At 38.6% G+C, this 18,263-nt stretch overlaps 1 protein-coding gene across 11 annotated transcripts in view; it reads right to left on the reverse strand.

The window, feature by feature from the left end:
* The window catches only part of MAPK10 (mitogen-activated protein kinase 10), a 189,550-nt gene that overhangs the window by 20,175 nt on the left and 151,112 nt on the right, over nucleotides 1-18,263 (reverse strand). For all 11 annotated transcript variants that reach the window (XM_074867548.1, XM_074867546.1, XM_074867541.1 and 8 more), the window contains 2 exons: nucleotides 10,482-10,664; nucleotides 8,220-8,344 (listed from right to left, as the gene is read on the reverse strand). In XM_074867548.1, the coding sequence (XP_074723649.1) occupies nucleotides 8,220-8,344; nucleotides 10,482-10,664 (308 nt within the window). The remainder of the gene's footprint in view (nucleotides 1-8,219; nucleotides 8,345-10,481; nucleotides 10,665-18,263) is intronic.

Genomic DNA, 18,263 nt, shown 5'->3' on the forward strand with positions numbered 1-18,263 from the left:
TTGTAGGAAACAGCATCTTATTAATAAAAGGTAACACAGAGGTTGGCATGCACAGAAAAAGTAATGATAATTCACAGGTCAGCCCCTCGGTGCGTGGTCCTAGATGCAGAGATACCACAGTGAAATATAGACCCTATGAAAATAAAACCACTAACGAAAGCAGTGTGAGTTACAGTGAGTAAAGCCCCACAAAATCTATTACTGTTGCAAAATTCTGTCAGCATAGAGAAATGCTTAATAGGAATATTTTTAACATCTGATCTTTCTGTTTTCTAAGAAATCTCTCTTCTAATGGATGGCATATGTCAGATAACAAGAAATAAATACAGGTACAGTAAAAGATGAATTTTGAAACCAATTAACAGAAGACATCAGATAATAATCTATGGCACATTTTGCTTCTATATTTGTTTCTATGGAATGGAACAATACTGTTCCCAAGTAGGAACCAATATGAGATCAGACAGATATTCAAAAGGCTTCAAAACAACGTCATTTATAGGTGAAGAAAAAATATGCAAGATTAAGTCCTAAACAATTGCCTGTAAGCAGCAAAAATTCTTCTAAGATAGCATCTTCCAGAAATGTGCAAGCAAATCTTTGTGGCCAAAAAATACTTGGTTTATTTTTTATCAAGTAGCGTAATCATTGAAAAATTAAGGGGAGGAATAGAAAGCAGCCAAAGTCTTGCATAAGAATGTGATTTTGATACTGATAAGTAGGTACCTCTCCCATTCATAATTATTCCTAATGCCAACAGTATAGAAGAAATTAGACTGGAGACCAGACAGCTCAAGCCAGCATAGTCCTAGAGAACAGCCAGCACAAGTGTTCTGAAATTTGATTTCAGACCCACGCAGGTGGCAAGCTGAAGCTATTCTATAGCACATGTCTAGGAATCCATTCTGTTCACAAACAATTTAAACATTTTGGGATAAAAACTCTCATAACATGAGAGTAATAAACGTAATATTTGTTTAAAAGTGAAACTAAGACAGTTTCTGCATGTAACATACAGGAAGAAGGAAACTTTAACTGAAATACAAAACAGAAAATTAAGGTCTATAGGTTCCTATTCTGATTTTACAATAGATTTCCTGTATAATGTTAGTAAATAATACTTTTCCCCTTTGGACTCTGGTTTCCCTACATATAAATTAAGTATGAAGTTTGATAAAAGATTTCAGCAGTTCCTCAGGTCTTGGGAATTCCACACAATCATAAACACACATTATCTGTATGCTTTAGTATTTTTAAAGCCCAAGTATTTTAGTTATAATTGGTTGAATACAGAAATTATCTTAACTGTGAATAACACTATTCAAGTTAATTTCAGAGCAATGACGTATGCTCTGAAGAACCTAACACTGTAACTTTATTATCAAAGATACTGTGGCAAGCTGAGTGGGCTCAAAAGAAGCTGGCTAACTAGGTTAGTGTGTTAGACATAAGAATTTCCTCTAAATCCAAACTCTAACTTTCCCACTCACTCCACAGGTAAGCTTAAAAACTGTGCAAGGCCTGTTTCTAAATGTAAATATGATGACTGTGACGGAGCTATTGAGGGCTCTGGATGTGGTTTGTCTTTATGCAGAAGTCTGTGGGAGTCACAGCACTGTTTCTGTAACCTCCTGCTGTTAGTGAATAGCAAGTACCACATCTAATAATATGTCGTCTTCCTCTCTGTGTCAGGGAATCACAACATGGCATTTAAGGCCGAGCAGAGAGTTTAATGCTGTTACACATCAGAGGAGAAAGGGTATTGCATTCCTACCACTTTCCATTTTTGTTATAGTCTTTGTCCATTAAAATGAGACATAATAGTTTTATTGCCCCCATACAGCCTGCAAAAGACCATGAACTTTTAATAGACTTATAAAAAGGGACCGTAACTGTGTCACTACTCTACGTTTTAACTGGACAGGGCTATTTTATCTGTTCCCCTCACATTCATAATGCTGTAAATCTGGGCAGATGTAGAGGGTCGCTACCTCCAGGTTAAACTTTGACACCAAATTCTCTGCTTACTTCCAGAACTGTCTTCAGTGCTCTTCGTGGTCTACTCCAGCACACACTGACACATTGTGATATTGCAACAGCTCACATCAAAATTCCTGTCACATTAAATGCTTTTAGTTACCTGTCCTCTTAGGCCTCTGAACCAAATGAATACCGTACAACAGATGCCTAGCTGCTTTTGATAAAGCCATGTACTGGGGAGAAGGAGTAACCTAACTAGACAGTAAGTTAACTAAATTCCCCCCAATGCTATACTGATTGAAAACACCATCTTGTTTAATACCTCCGTATCTAATTTCTGTGTTACCCCTACTGTACAGGGTTATTGATAGTGGATGGAATCCTGCCTCATGTTACACACTATGGGAGGAGGACTCAAAAAAACCCCAACATTCCACTACCAAACTTCTAGTCACATGATGAAAGACCTCACCCTATGGAAAAGTGCTTATCAAGAGCTACAAAAGAGAGAGTGCAGTGAACGTGGGCAGATGCAACACAGTGCAGGTTTCTAAGTCCCAGCAGGGTAATCAGGAAAAATAGTGGGAAGTTAAGCACAATGCAAGTGACCAAAAGCATCTCCATCACTTACTTTCCTATTGTTCTCTTGTCAGGTTCCCTGGCCTGCACATTTGCAGGACAATCTGTGGAAAAGCAGGGCTGCTTCACAGAGCCTTATCATGCTGCAAATCCTAAAGGAGAATTCATTAAGATGCCAGCTGGTCCTCTGCAAACTTTCCCTAAGGAAGTGGCAGAATATTTGTCTTTGCTAGTCCATCCTCTCTCACACTCCTCCCTCCACTCCAGCCTTGCCTGCCCACTCTGCAGTCAATAGCTAAGGCTCCTATTGTACCTGCTGGCACCTAGCCCATGAAATAGATGCAAATTCCTGAAGCTGTGAGCTAGTGGGGTGAAGTGCTCATCTAGGAAGAGACAAGGCAAAACAAAAACTGTGGTTAGTACCTGTTGTCTGTGCTATAAAAAGACAGAATGTAAAATCTGGCTTATGGTTTTTCTTCTCCCTTTGCCAGGGATCAACAGAGCTATTACTTGAAATCTAATAGATAGGTTCATCCCCAAATACAATGTACTCCCTTGTATAAAGGAAGAGGGGAAAGATGAAGAACACTGCAGTACCTAGTAAGTTCTTTAAAGTGCTCCTGATCTTTCTGCCTGACAGAGGAGTTCTGATCTGCCTGTTCATCACACCCAGAGCGATGTAATTCAGCTTGGGTCAGAATCCAGACGACAGAGAATTGAAGTGATGAGCTTTTATTGAGTCAAAGACGACCAGGGTTTTCTTAAATTTCTGTCTCTAAAGCTTTGTTCTCAAACAGGAAAAAACAATTTACACAACTTGGATGAGACCAGTTGAGAAGCCAGACTCTCTAAATGCAATTGTAACAAAATTAATTCACAGACTCCAAAACAGTATGTTTGTAAAATGCAGATGCAAGCAATTGCAAACTGCTAAGGCTCATGATTACCTCAAGGAAAATCTACAAAAAGAGGTTGAAAGAAAAGGACCAAACCTGATGCTGAGTAACTGTGGCATTTCTAGCATAATACAAAACACAAATGCCTACCTAAAACCTGTTTTAACGAAAGATCATCTTGGGTTAAAGATACCAGGGGACAAATGCTTCAAAAATGGCCAGCATAGTAAAAATAGCACTTCTGATTTTCAATGTGAAATAAGCAAAGAGAATAGAAAATAGGAGTAAAACTGAATACTCGGAGAGCTCAAATGGAAAATCCATAAACTGGTTTATCAGCTAACTGAAGCAGCAAAGCGTTAGAATAGCCCGGTCTCCTGATAATCAAAATATGAGACAATACCTTTAAGAGACAGAGAAGAGTTGAACAAATGTTGCAAAGGACATGAGTTTGAGTAAGAATGGCTACTGTGCTCCACACCGACTCAATCTCTTTCCATTGCTTTACTATTCTGTAAGTTTGCAAGACTGTCATGAAAAGGGAAAATATCACCACTTCTTCCTTGGGTTGGAAATATTCCAGACAGGGAACACAAACAATTTAATGCAACGTATTACTCACTGAGAACAGAAACTTTATAGTAATAGACTCACCTTAGGCTGATATACATTTGTGTAAACCTTTTGTCAGCCTATTCCAATCATGAACACAGAACCTAAATCTGCACATGAATAATCATAAGGAAAAATGGGGCTAAATGGTTTGAAAAAACTATTTAGACTGTAGTCTTTCATTTGCTTTTGTCCTTCATTTATAAAAGCTGGCTCCCAAACACAGCTAAGATAGGTAGGCACAAAAAGTTGAGACCACACTGGGACAAACTCTTAACTGCATTCAGTGAAACGGTTAATGATCAGTACATATTTCTCTACCTTTCCCCTGAGGCATTTTTATAAACTTCACAAACTACAGCATAGTTTGTGAACAAAAAGGACCTAGACTAGAGGTGTGAGAATTTAAACACACCACACTGTGCTCTGATCTAGAATCATCTTCTGGTTTACATCAAGAAACAGTTTCAGCTGCAGAACTGAGATGCAGTGGCAGATGTAAATTCCGTTTGACATTCCAAAATTCTAGATAGATAGGCTAGATCCAGATATCCATTAGAAAAGTCACTGATGAAATGTGCTAGTGCAGTTGTTTCATAGCACACATTAATAAAATAGCTTGCCAAGACAGGGAAAGATTACTTGTTCCATTCAAGTTGGAATGGGAAACTTAAAATGTACACAACCTGGAAGAATCAGACTGCAATCTGTTCTTCGTACTGATGTCCCTGAGGTTTGGTTGGTTGGTTGTTTTTTAAAAGTAACATTAATGAGCCAGAAACCATTTTTAGGTTTTTACATGTCATTCAAATACTATTTCTCCATGCAGCTGTAACCTATTATAACTTCTGTGGTTTAGTTCAGTATAGACCAATTCACAGAGTGGGATTATTAAATAAATCAGCAAAAGTACCTACTCTCAAAGAGCTCATTTGTTGGACGTTTTAAGATGAGTACCAACTCCCACCCCTGCTACAAAGTTGGCAAGATCTAACAAAAATACATGAGACAACAGTCATTTCCCCATTGCCCACAACATGCTTAACATGTGGCGTTAGGAAGTGTTTACTGAATTTGTTCCTAACTGTTCTGCAACTGTAACAAGGCAGATGAAGTATTTATTTGAGAGAGATGCAAAGACTCTTGTGATAGTAATTCTTTATCCAATATAGAATCACAGAATACCCTTAATAATACAAAATTGCAACAAGGAAGACAGAAGTAGGACAAGGGAATTGGCATGATTCAGAGCCTGGGGCTTACAGCATAATGTAAACTACTGCACAAAACTGTAATCATTTAAGATATCGGATGTCAGCACAATGTTACAAGATACTCCAAAAGGTATTCTGGATGTTACACTAGATTCCCCTGGTCTGAGGTCACACACAGATGGACACAGCCAAGAGGAAACAAGTTACTTCGTGCTTGAAGCACTAAATCACTCATGTTACCAACAAACAAGTTTATCACATACAGGTACCTTGGTGTCTTGTAAAGAACTAACAGCCAATTAGACATCAAACATTAAACCAGATGTAGCAAGTTATAACATGGATGCACAAGTAAAACTTTCTCTCCAGTGAAGCAGCAACTAATCCTGGTAGAGGCACTGCCAGTGAGTAGCAGTCCCAGAACCTCAGGACACTCTTCTGAGAAAGAACAGAAAGTCACCAATCTCCCACAAATCTGTTTGAGAAACTTACTCAATCATCAGGATGCTGATGAAAAACACGGACTGAGTGCACTTCAACAGCTGAATCAAGAGGCAGAGAAAATCCAGCTGAATTAAGTTTGCTTCAGAAAATAATTAGTAAATGATTCACAGCTAGCCACTGAAGGTGTGTCAGCATGAACAGATGGAAATTTAGAATTTAATAAACTGTTAATCGTGGAAAGAAAGTCCTCGAGTTTAACTTTCTCTCTGAAAATGAGATTGGAAAAATAATGAGTGTTAAGTGAAGCCAGGCTCTTTCTAGAATTCCTAGCAGTCTGACAAAATATAGTGAATATTTATTAATCCCATGTTCTTCTATTTAGGTGACACTGCACACAACCTGAATCTTCCTGGTTTTTAACCTGCTGTGATCCCAAGAGAAGAAGGATCTCTGTACCATAGAGTGATTGGTGTCAAAGCAATTCAATAACACTTCACTGTCAAAGTACTCCTGACAAAAATATTAGTATGATTCTATAGTATATTACTGACAAGATATAGCATGTTTTGGAAGAGAACTTTGAAGCTAAGAGAGACCTGAAAAGCAGCGGGGGACTCTGACGTTCAGCTCATGTTAACTATGCAGTAACTGTGCAAAGAACCAGGTGGGTGAAGAGCACAGAGGGTTATCTAAAAAGATGCAATTCGAACAAAGATGCCAACTACAAATAACTGGGACAACACTGAGCATTTGAAGATGAACATTTAAAGGCGCTGTTCCTTCCTCACAGGACGTCCTCTGTTCTTTGAGGTGCTATGGGAGCAACAACAGTTTGGTTTTCCACTGCTTTACACCTTCTGTAGTCATTCACTGAGCAATGAAATGCAGCCAGTAGTGAAAATGCAAGGAATGTGATTTGGTAGCGTGTGGCACCACATTTGTACAGGTATCTATGGTGATAGGAGGTGCATGTGAGAGACGAATGCCTCAGTGAACTAGAATGTAATTACTGCAGGCTTTTGAGAGCTACTGGGCTCATTAGATTTCAGCCAATTCACCTGGCAGGCAAAATGAATAATTATTACTCCTGTTTTACAGTCATGATCCAGAGAAAGGATGTGGTTTGTTCTAGATCATGTGAGGACTCTATAGTACAATCAGAAATTAAACCATTGTCTCGTCAGCCATAGTTGTACCCCTGATCTCTGTCTGCATAAGAGGACAGTAATATGAGGTTCAATATCAGGTGTAATTCTAGATGTGTGTGGCAAGTTTTTCCTTCTAAAACGGCAACCTCATTATGACAAAAATTCAACCTCTGCTTCCATCTGAAATAAAACTAAGAGCATACATTTGGAAATTGGTCAAATCATTACATCGAAATATCCACTGTACCAAATTCCCTTCCTGTTCTGCATCAGAAGTGGCTCTCCATGGTTAAATTCACAGGCAAAGCACATCTAAAGAGAGACCCCGATCTAAGTTCTGACATCAGAGTAGTTCCATAAAACCGAGTTAAGAAATGCATGGGAATGCAACAAAAGTATCTAACAATGGAATGAGATCTTCAAGAGGGATGTGAAACATGCCAGCGGGTGAAATATTGCAGGGTATCAAATGTTTACACTTCAGACTGATAATCTTCTTTCTTGAAGAAAACTAAACAGGACACAGAAACTAAAGGCTCTCTAAGTAGCAGAACCATTCCCTATAAAGTACTCCTAAGTAACATACTCTGCAAAAATCCTGTGCACTTGAAATTTGATGGGGTTTTGTGCATTATGTCTACTTTTGAAATTTACTGCACTTTCAAGAACACACACTGAATTGGAGCATACGGCTAAACAGCAGTGATTTACTTTTGCAAGGTTCAGGGTCTTAATTTTCTCTTGTGGTTAAGTAAGATTTCTAAACCTGTTGAAATATTGAGCTCTGTTTTCATACATTTCATACATAATACTACAGAGAACATCTGAATTTATACCTATACCTATTATACCATGTCAGTGGAGGAATAATTTATGTCCTGCTAAGATTTTTCTGAATCCCAACTTCAGGTTTTTGTATTGTTTTGTTTAATTCTCCTCCTTTCCACATAGATCCTTCAACACAAACATAGGAAGTGATGATTGCTGTTTTTCACAAGGAAAGGTTTAGAGGGAAAGATAGTATCTTTTGCCAGACTGATTTATATAGGTAGAAAAAACAGGTGAGCTACTGGATTAAAAATCTTTTCTTCATGGTGTCTAGAAGAAAGCAGCAAATGGCTTCATATGCTTGAGGTGTTTTTGCTTCTCCCATCTTTTGTCAGTTAATCTAACAGAGAGAAATATCCTGTCCCTACAGATCTCATTTCACGTAAATCCAAAAACCACCACAGCCACAACATTGTTTCTTTATAGCATGCTCGTTATCAAGCTGCTGTAAAGCAACAGGAATCTATGAATCATATCTGCATTTAGCAGTCTGAAGTAAGTAGTCACGCCTCACTTACCGCCTCCACTTCTGCTGGGTCATACCAGACATTAATGTATGGATGCTGTAAGGCTTCATCTACTGATATTCGCTTGGCCGGATCGATGACTAGCATCTTTGATAAAAGGTCCCTGGCTTGGCTGGCTAGAACAATGAAATCAGATAAACATAGTATTAGTACAAAACAATCACTGCCTCCAGAGGAGGGTTAATTGGGTTAGGAAAGTAACAGTAACACAACCCTTTTAGAGATTGTTTGTATGTACTTCTGCCCCTTGTAGAGGAACAGTTCAGGAATCGTTTTAGGTCAGAAGGTGCCAACGTGAGGGCTGCATTACCATAAGTCCTCTAACAAGCTTCGATGAGATTTTACATGTTGTATACAGATTCCACATGGAGCCCTGAATAATATACACAAGAAAAATGTGCTTGAGGTATCTGTATTATTGCCAGGATCAGAAAACAAAAGCTTGCATAATGAAGTCTAAAATCATGGCATTACTAAATCAAAGCCTGAAACTTACCAGTACTCTTAAGGTGGCTCAGAAAACCATCCAAACTTTTCTGCATGTTTTAAAGTTTTTCACCTAGCCTGCTGGGAGGCATTAACTATTTTAGTGAGGCATGGGTACCAGTCAATAATATCAAATCTGTAGCCTGGGGTCAACACATAACAGTATGGAAGTGCCTTGGAACTGCTTAAGTCTTGTTTCTCCCGCATAATAAATTTTAAATCAGTGGTACACATCATCCTGCATTACAAAAATGCACAGCCTTATATATACACTGAGTTTTATGTTGCAACACTAATTTATTTTACCTGATAATATAGCCCATTGTGCCTATCAGGCCACAAGCTCATTCTTCTGTTACCCAAATTGTTTCTAGTTTAGAGTTTGTAACAAATATAATACCATTTAAACCCATGTAAAAGAATTATAATAACATATATTTCTAGTATTACTATCAATGTAGTGTTCTAAGCTCTTTCATGCTCAAAATTATTCCCTGTGTAAGTGAAAAAGAAAATGAAAGGAAAAAGAATGTCAAGAGATGTAATAGCAAAAATATTATTAGGTATCTCATCAGACATGGGTGAGTAAAAGTAATATCAAATTAAACCATTAACATTATGTTATGGTGAAATGTCTAGGCAGGGCATGGGATGATACAGTGATGCACAAGCAGAATTTTTTTAATGCACTGTTTCTTGTTCTGTGACTTTATCTTAAAAACTGGCATTCAGTATGCTCAAATTCATGTGCTTCCTGTACCCAAGAGATAATACCACTGTTTGACAGTCATTTCTATTCATTAACTCCAAACCCAAGAAAATACCATTATTCAGGTTTATTGTAGTAGGAGTATAGAATTCCACATATCCAAAAGCATCTGCTCAGACCTTTCACTTTGCTTCCAGAGCTGAGACAGCAACCTTGCTATGAAACAGTTGTTAATTGGAAAAGCAATCTGGGTAACGTAATGACATGCAAATTGCAAGCAATTGAAAACCATTACATGGCACTGTAGTAAGCAGCCCCAGTACTCAGATGGTACAGAACTGATACAGAGCACAAGTTCGCAGGGGTTCCAGAGCTGTGATGAGAAATTCTTTCTATACTAAACACACATTAATCACTCACTCCAATTAAAAGTCAATGCCCTGTTCAAGCAAAACAAGACTTCAATATATGATTAAAATCACTGCAACTTATATTTTACAGCACTGTAATTAAGTTAGTGCTCTACTTCACATATCCAAACTGACCCACAGCATTTTCAAAAGAAGAAATTCACCCATATCAGATATTAAACCTCACATCAAGACCATTTTGACTGATGTTGCTAGTATCTTTCTATTGTCTAGTAAAGGTAGACCTATGAGGCAGGCATCTGGTTGAACAGATATTTTCCACCTAAAACAAAACAGTGCGAGTGCTGAGATCTTCCAGTGAAAGTACTACTGTTCTGTTGTGTTGCAAGTTTAAGAATGAGAGGAAAGAAACACCTCAGTTCTCGTGATACAGAAACATCACACAGAACACCATGGGGATATGTTCAACACATCAGGGATAATGTATGTTCCCTTAGCTGCCCAAGCACCAGGGTCTCCAAAAATCATTTCCAAAGTCTGCCTCTCAGCTGAAGAAAACTTATGCACTCATTCATCTCTGCAACTAACTGCATTAAAAGGAAGATAACTAGAGAATAAAAATTGAAAAAAAACCCTCACTGCATTGCAGCTGTGGACATGTGAACCATGTCCCTTTGTCAGACATACCTTTGAGTTTGTTGTGTTCCGAGTCAGCTGGGAAGAGAGAGTCTGGAAAAAGTTTGGGGAACGTGAGGCCAGCATACTTGGGTCTGTTCTCAACGTAGTTCCGTACTGTCGGCTGCAGCTTCTTCATGAATTCTGGACAGGGTGTTCCCAGCTGCTCAATAACTTTATTCCACTGATCAATATCTGAATGTCAGTAGTTAAGGAAAACAAAATGCAACCCCCAGTGTAGTGTTCTGACATTTCTGTTTGAGTATTCTGTGGGAATCCTCAGAGGTGTTTACCTCCCTCCATAACATCTTTACAGTCACTGTCTTGTTCATCATTATGCCTCCAGGACCTACAGCCTGTAAAGGGCAAAACTCTCTCTCACAACTATACATACTTGAGGGCATTGTGCAATCCTAAAACCACCACCACCATGAGAAAATACACAGCTTCCTCTCTTCGAATCAACACTTGTTACCGTTTTTATTTTTAACTTGCAATCCAGTGACTTGCACTCCCTTTTTTTACATGCCTCTATGTCACCTTGGCTACACAGGCACAGCAGGGAAGAATGTGTTCACCTGCCCTGTCTGTTTGGTTTGTGGAGAGTGAGACCCAGATGGCTCCAAGGAGTTCTGCACGGGACAGAAGTCACCTTCAACTCATCTGCTTCGTGCTTGTACTCTCTCCAGTAACTTCACGGGTGCTAATTTTGCTAAAACCACCCAACTAGGAACTCCTCAAAAGCAATTTGTTTGATTTTATAAGAATGCACTGGGACTCATTTTCTATAGACAAATGATGCCTCAGGTATCGGTAGACAGATGTTTCTCTTTAACTGCAAATGTGACAGCTACATTGCTAAACTGTTATTGACTAATAAGAAACAGACTCTTATGCTTGAAATTGTATTACAGGAAATTTGTACTGAGCTTTTTTTTTGTTTTGGCGTTGATTTTTTTTAGTTTTCTTGAGATAACAGTTAGGCTTCTGATAGATGTTATGTAGCTCTTCCAGCCATGTTCACAAGCCTTACTGTGCCAAAAAAAAGAAAAATTATTAAGCAAATGTCTATAACATCAGTACAATCTCTACATCACACTGTCTAATCCACAGTGGTAAGAATCTGATGACAACATAAAAAAAAAGGAAGAGTACATACAGCCATGGGTACACTGATGCTAAGAAATGTGATGAAGAGAGTTGTGTCAAAAACATACTGGAACTAAAAAGCTTTTAAAAGATAAACATTCAAAGCATGTCAGCACACTGATTATTTTTTAAAAATTATTATTCTAAGACACTATTGTCATGAGTGTCATAAGTGTGGAGGAGTTTCCCAAATACTAAAGACAGTTCTTCACAATCTAGGAAAGAAATCAGGACAATGGAATGAAGATAAAAAGAAAAAAAAGAAAAAAAGTCAGGCAAAAACATCTCTTTGGTGCAGCAGCAATTTCAGATTTTCAAAAAAGTATTTTAGTTTAGAGAAATGGAAATTTAGTATTTTTACATACCTTGAAAATTCAAGACAGGTTTAATTTGGGTTCACCTGAACTGTCTTATTTGAACAAAAATCAAATAAATTAAAAATTGCAGCTTTACTAATCAAAAGTGTTTAAAGAAATTAAAACAATTTAAGCATATGCTTTAAGAATGCTGAAACAGTGTTTTGAATGGTTTTAATTTCAACTGGAAAAGGTTGCTAGAAATAGCAGTGGTTTGTGAAGATTTTTCTTTTATTTTTTAAACTAAATCAAAGATTTATGTAGAATAACTCCTCCACACACACACTCCATAGGTTGTATGTATCTTGTGTTGTTCATGAAAAATATCTTCTTCTCAACAGAAAACTAAAGAATTGCAACAACAATCCAAGACTATAGTTGCTCAAAGCATAGCCTGAACATTTCATTAAACATTTGATTAGAAAATAACATGTTTTGACATTTTAAACTTGTATTTAAGTTAACACACCTCATTGTTTTCTGGCTGGGCTATGTCAGAAGCAGGTCTTTCTGAGGAAAATACAGAGTGTGTAAATGCTTTGCAGAGAAGAACAGAATAGAGAAATGAAGGTGCTGTTAGTTGTGCCAAGAGAAGCTAAATGGGTGAGAAAGCCAAGCTCTATAAGCACCACAGGAAGCATTACCTGTGCAGATGGCCATTTGATAAACAGGGAGGGCTAACACAGGACTTGCTTCAAAGCACATGTCAGAGGCTTGTACAGAGCAAGTTAATCATCTCAGGCATTTAATGAAGGCCAAAAAGACAGAGATCTTTGGGATTACAAAATGTTGTGGAACTTGGACACGTTGAGAGGGAAAATGTGTTAAGACGCTGTAGATATGTGTGATAAGGGAAAAAGTTAAAAAAAAAAGGATCCCAGAATTGGGCCTGCATGGTGGGCCTACAAGGACAATCCTCAGACAACGGGCCAGTTCCCGCTGCATACATTTATTTTAAGCTGACGGAAAGGCTCTCACTAAGAGACAACAGACAAGCAGCCTCCACCCACAACTGGAAGATTTTAAGAGATGGAAGAAGCTTCATGAGTCATCGGTGCAAAGATGACAGCCAAAGCCAAGGAAGCTGGCAGAGCCACCGTGTTCCACTTCTTGACTAGCCTTGATCTGCAGGACAGCACTGGAGCTTTTGCAGCCCTGGCTTGCACCAAGGGCCAAAAATATCAGGCTTTATGTCACAGCAACTTCAGGGACTGGTTTTGAGTAACTGAATGATCTGAATGGATAATCATGCTTCTTTATTATTTCTGACTTATGTTGTTCAAAATCTGCCAAAACCATTAAATAAAATATATTAATTTGCTCTTTATGTCTATACACACACACACACAAACTGACATGATGGAGCACTCAGGACCTGTTTTTGTCCTAATAATAGCAGTAGTAAAACCATGCCCAGCAGGTGGAGACAGACCATTTTTCAGTCAAATAGACACTCATTTTCACTCTAGTATTTTTTCTCCACTGACCTAGGCCTTACTAGCGCTGGATACCAGCAAATGGAGGTCCAATACATGAAAACATACAAGAATGTAGTAATGTTCTTGCTGAATACTGGTCTGGCTCCATTTCATTGTTATGTTTTATACAGTTACCAGTTGTAATGCATTTGTGCTGCACCTGACAATGAGAGGTTGTACCCGTCACAGTACAAGATTAAAAAATACAAGTTTTGAAAAAAGTCTGAAGTCTACTTATTGAAGCAAAGAGAGGAAGCTTTCTCTAGCTGGCAGTCAGAATTAACTTCAGCAATTCTGCAGAAAACAAATGTTACTATTGAACAGTCCTAATGTGAATCAAAACCTACTGTAGTTTACACTAACCAATGAGTGATTGTGACTATAGATATTATTTGCACACCAACTGAAAAAATGGTGCTACGAGTTAATGATCATGTAACTCTGACAGAAATTTCCCAGGCCAAAAATTATTAATCTGTATTTGAGTGAAAAAAAAAAAAGAAAAAAAAAAAACTTCTGCTAACAGAAGACCTTTGAGATTAAGCAAAATGCCGGACAGACTGGAAGTTTAAAAGAACTACAACCCAAAACTCTGGAAAATGATGAAATGTCTGCTTTAAAGCTATTTGAATCACCTCAACTGTCCCTTGCCCCAAACAGGATCAAGGAAAATGTGTCAACTAGACACAATAGCATTTGTATGACTTAAGACAGAAGAAGAGATCTAACCTGGATTTTTGGTTTGTCCCTGGCACTAATATTGTGGCATTTTTACTAACATTAAGACGGCCATACAGTGTTACAGAAAAGAAGCTTATTTAAGAAAATAGTTCTAAAATGCATATCTTTTGAATGAAGATTTATCACTGAGTGAGGCCTCAGGTTACCTCAAGCTTCCCAACCACCTTTTTTCTTTTCACTCTAAGACTGTCTTAAAGATTGTTCTCCTTTGCTTTCTAAATACTTGGTTATTTACTTGGAAAATAACCGGAATCTGAACTGCAGATTAAGAGATGTGTTCTTCTAAAGCAAATGCACAAAATGGGAAAATAATATTTTGAATGCACAATAAAGTATTTCTATTGGAAAACCAAGATTTCACAGTGAAGTCATCTATTAGAGGTACAGGCTGAAAGGTTATTGTTACTTTTATTTCTGTTCCCATTGATGCAATGTGATGCAATATTTCAGAAGTGTGAATTAAGGACCACCTTTTTGTTCCTTCAGTTGGCCTGCGACTTCACTTAAATTACATTTCTGTAAATCCTCAAACAGCCAAGGAAATGGAGCTTGGCTATAAGGGAAAACTTAACAAGCTATAAGGGAAAACTTACAATACTTCTCTGTCTCAATCAAAAAATATTAAAAGCATTTCTACAGTTGCACAAATTAATAGCATGATTAAAAAATGAAATTTAGACCACATATTATTCTCTTTGTACTTAAGCTAGGTAGCCTCAAAATGGCAATCATTTTTCTTTTTCCTTCTCATGCTCTGTGTAAATCATCTTTTTTTTGAGTGAAGGATTATATTTTCTTATGTCCAACAAACAAGGTTTATGCAGGAAGAGATGCTGTTTGCAGTAGGATGTTTTAGTTCTACTGCAATACAAAACCCAACATACTATGATGCATGTATAGATAAGCCCATTCATTCTTCCCTGGTAGTCAGAAACTTGTCAGTGATCAGCCTTTAAACTTTAACAATAAATTAATGTAATTGTTCATGTTTCTTTTCCTGACAGAGGGGGGGGAGAAAAAAATCTCCCGTTGCAAATCTTAACAGCCAACCGATCACCAGAGGCTGATCATTGCTCTTGCATGCTACTCCAAGGTGTGGCTGTGATAGAAAAGCCTCTTCCTAAAATCCTCTCCAACAGTATCTGTGGACCCTCTCCAGCAGTATCTGTGGACTGAGATGTGGAAAACTCTAATTCTGCCAACATGCCTGTTTATAACAGAGCTTTTGGAATTGGGCTGGATGGTGGTGGTGATGGTGGGGAATCATGCTTCCCTACCCAGCATACTGGACTCCACTTTCTTCACCTGTTCAGCAGCACATCCGCACTAGCTTTACTGCACTGGAGCAGGATTTGCTCTTTCTGGCTAATCGTCCTTCTTCTGAAGACGGTTAGGACTAGAGCATGTCAAATCTTGCTTTTGTTAAGGTAGGCACAACGAAAACAGAATGGAATTGGAGCTCTTCCTTCATAACAGACAGACAGAGTGAGTTCACCTCTTTTTAATCTCCAAATATTAAGGGAACCACCTTTCTGATAGTTTTCTCCTTAAATGTGCATGTTCCACCAATGAAAACAAACTGCATTGCTTTGGGTACAAAGTTTTGATGCTCCTAACTTGTCAAAATTATAATAATTACAATAAGCAGCTTTGTATTTCCCTCCCCAACACCAAATTGTCACACCAACTGTAAAGTTGATAGCTCAACTAATTTTCTTTTTTTAAAAAATTGGACCTATTTAAAAAAGAAATCCGTTAATAAAAACCAAACTAATCAAACTTCACTGTGGGAGACATCAGTGTCAGATACATACTTTTTTCCACAGTCCTGTAATTTACATACTGATGTCAACAGTTTACAAAAAACACACAGCTGGAACTGCAAACGCTAGCATCTGACAAGGCAGCAAGTATAGAGCATTTGCTGTGCCAAGGTAAATGCTTTGAGAAGAATGGGACATTTGTAAAAATTAGGCTGTAACAGAAAATATTTTGCAACTGTAAGAATAGTACTTGATATTTACATGCTATAATAGAAAATGTGGTGATAATAAAAATAACGTGGCACAAAAATAAAATTACTTCAGATTACCACTGGTCATTTGGAAGAGAGGAGACAGCAGTGTTTGTTGTGTAGCTGTCATTAACCCTTTGAATGAATATCTGTGATGACACCTTCACTAAAATTTTCAACTGCTGTTTTTGTTTTTAGCTGGCACTTCATTCAGTTGCTCAGCGTCTTTGCTTACGCAGTAGCAAGCAAATCAGTGCTTAGTGGACTGTCCAGATATCTCGCAGCACAGGACTCCAGTCTTGCTCTTGGATAAGTATTACTATTTCCCTTGTAGACACCTCCTCACCATTGCAGTATCTACTCGTAGTAGTCCAGCCTGTTTCGAGGTTTACAGAACCTTCTGTTGTGGCACACTTCTGTCTTTGTAACATGTACAGCTGGATGCACGATGATCATAAAAACTGTGCAGAAAAACCCTATACCCCTATCTTTGCGACGTACATAACGTGATTGCAGTTGTAAACTCCGTAAGGCTCTGTAAGTGATAGCTTGTATGGCCATCTGTGATTTATACTAAGAGAAGCTGACATCAAACTAACCTTACATCTCTCTGCTGAATATATACTTGTCTCCCTAAGCATTCCCAAGTACAAAATTTAAAGGCACATTCTTTCTTGTCTCTCCAAAATGCATTCAACAGTTTAAAAAAACCTCAGAAAAATTCCATGTTTTTGCTTTAACAGCTCACCAGAGGACTAAGGCACCTTCTTAACTCCTTCAGATCATTTACACAGGGGTGAGAAAAGAGTAACAGTCTCCCTCATAAAATGTTGTGAAGAACACATGGAACAAGAGTCAACTCACAAGTACAGTCATGAGCCAACACAACAAACCATGTTGCTGTTTTCTCCTTGCTTGAGGCACAAGTATATCCAAGCTTCATGATAAGTTTCTCTGGAAGCAGAACTATTGCTGTCAACCTTGAAAGGAAGTTTCATATAACATTAAAAAAAAAAAAAAAAAGCTTTAGCTTGCAATTAACTGCATCACATGCATACAGTAAAAATGGTAGAGAAATAGTAGAATTTCAAGGATCAATAAAGACCATGAGGATTCTGGACACTGCAAAACATTCACTCACAATTGGAGTTTAAAAAAGAATAGAGTTGGAATCAGTTCTCAGCTCCACCCAAGTGAGTTCAGCGAATTCAAATGGGTTACAGGAGTGGAACAGAGCTGCAGCCTAGCTAAGCACTCCACTCTGCACTTACTCAAAGGCATTTCCTCTTTTTCTGCTTGTGAATTTTCCGTGACCATGTAAGAAGGCTCTGTTTTGCTACAGAAGCTCTTTCAGTTAATTGTCAAATGGACAATTTATTCTGTGAACAGACACAGTATCAAACAACCTATATTCCTTAACCACTGGAAAAAGGCAAATAGTAAATTTTGCAGTCAAATCATCATAGAATAACAGAATGGTTTGGGTTGGAAGGGACCTTAAAGACCATCCAGTTCCACCCCCCCTGTCATGGGCAGGGACACCTTCCACTAGCCCAGGTTGCCCAAAGCCCCGTCCAAACTGGCCTTGAACCCTTCCAGGGAGGGGGCAGCCACAGCTTCTCTGGGCAACCTGTGCCAGTGTCTCACCACCCTCATAGGGAAGAATTTCTTCCTCATAGCTAATCTAAATCTCCCCTCATTCAGTTTAAAACTGTCCCCCCTCATCCTATCTCTACACCCCCCATCAAGAGTCCCTCCTCATCTTTCCTGTAGCCCCTTTCAGTACTCAGGGAGGCCGCTCTAAGGTCTCCCCAGAGTCTTCTCTTCTCCAGCTGAACCCCCCCAACTCTCTCAGCCTGTCCTCACAGGGGAGGTGCTCCAGCCCCCTGAGCATCTTTGTGGCCTTCTCTGGCCCCACACGAGCGGGTCTGTGTCCTTCTGATGTTGGTGTCCCCAGAGCTGGACACAGCACTGCAGGGGGATCTCATGAGAACAGAGTAGAGAGGGAAAATCCTCTCCCTCGCCCTGCTAGTCACGCCTCTCTGGATGCAGCCCA

Source organism: Strix uralensis, chromosome 4, assembly GCF_047716275.1.
Source record: "Strix uralensis isolate ZFMK-TIS-50842 chromosome 4, bStrUra1, whole genome shotgun sequence".
NCBI lineage: Eukaryota > Metazoa > Chordata > Aves > Strigiformes > Strigidae > Strix > Strix uralensis.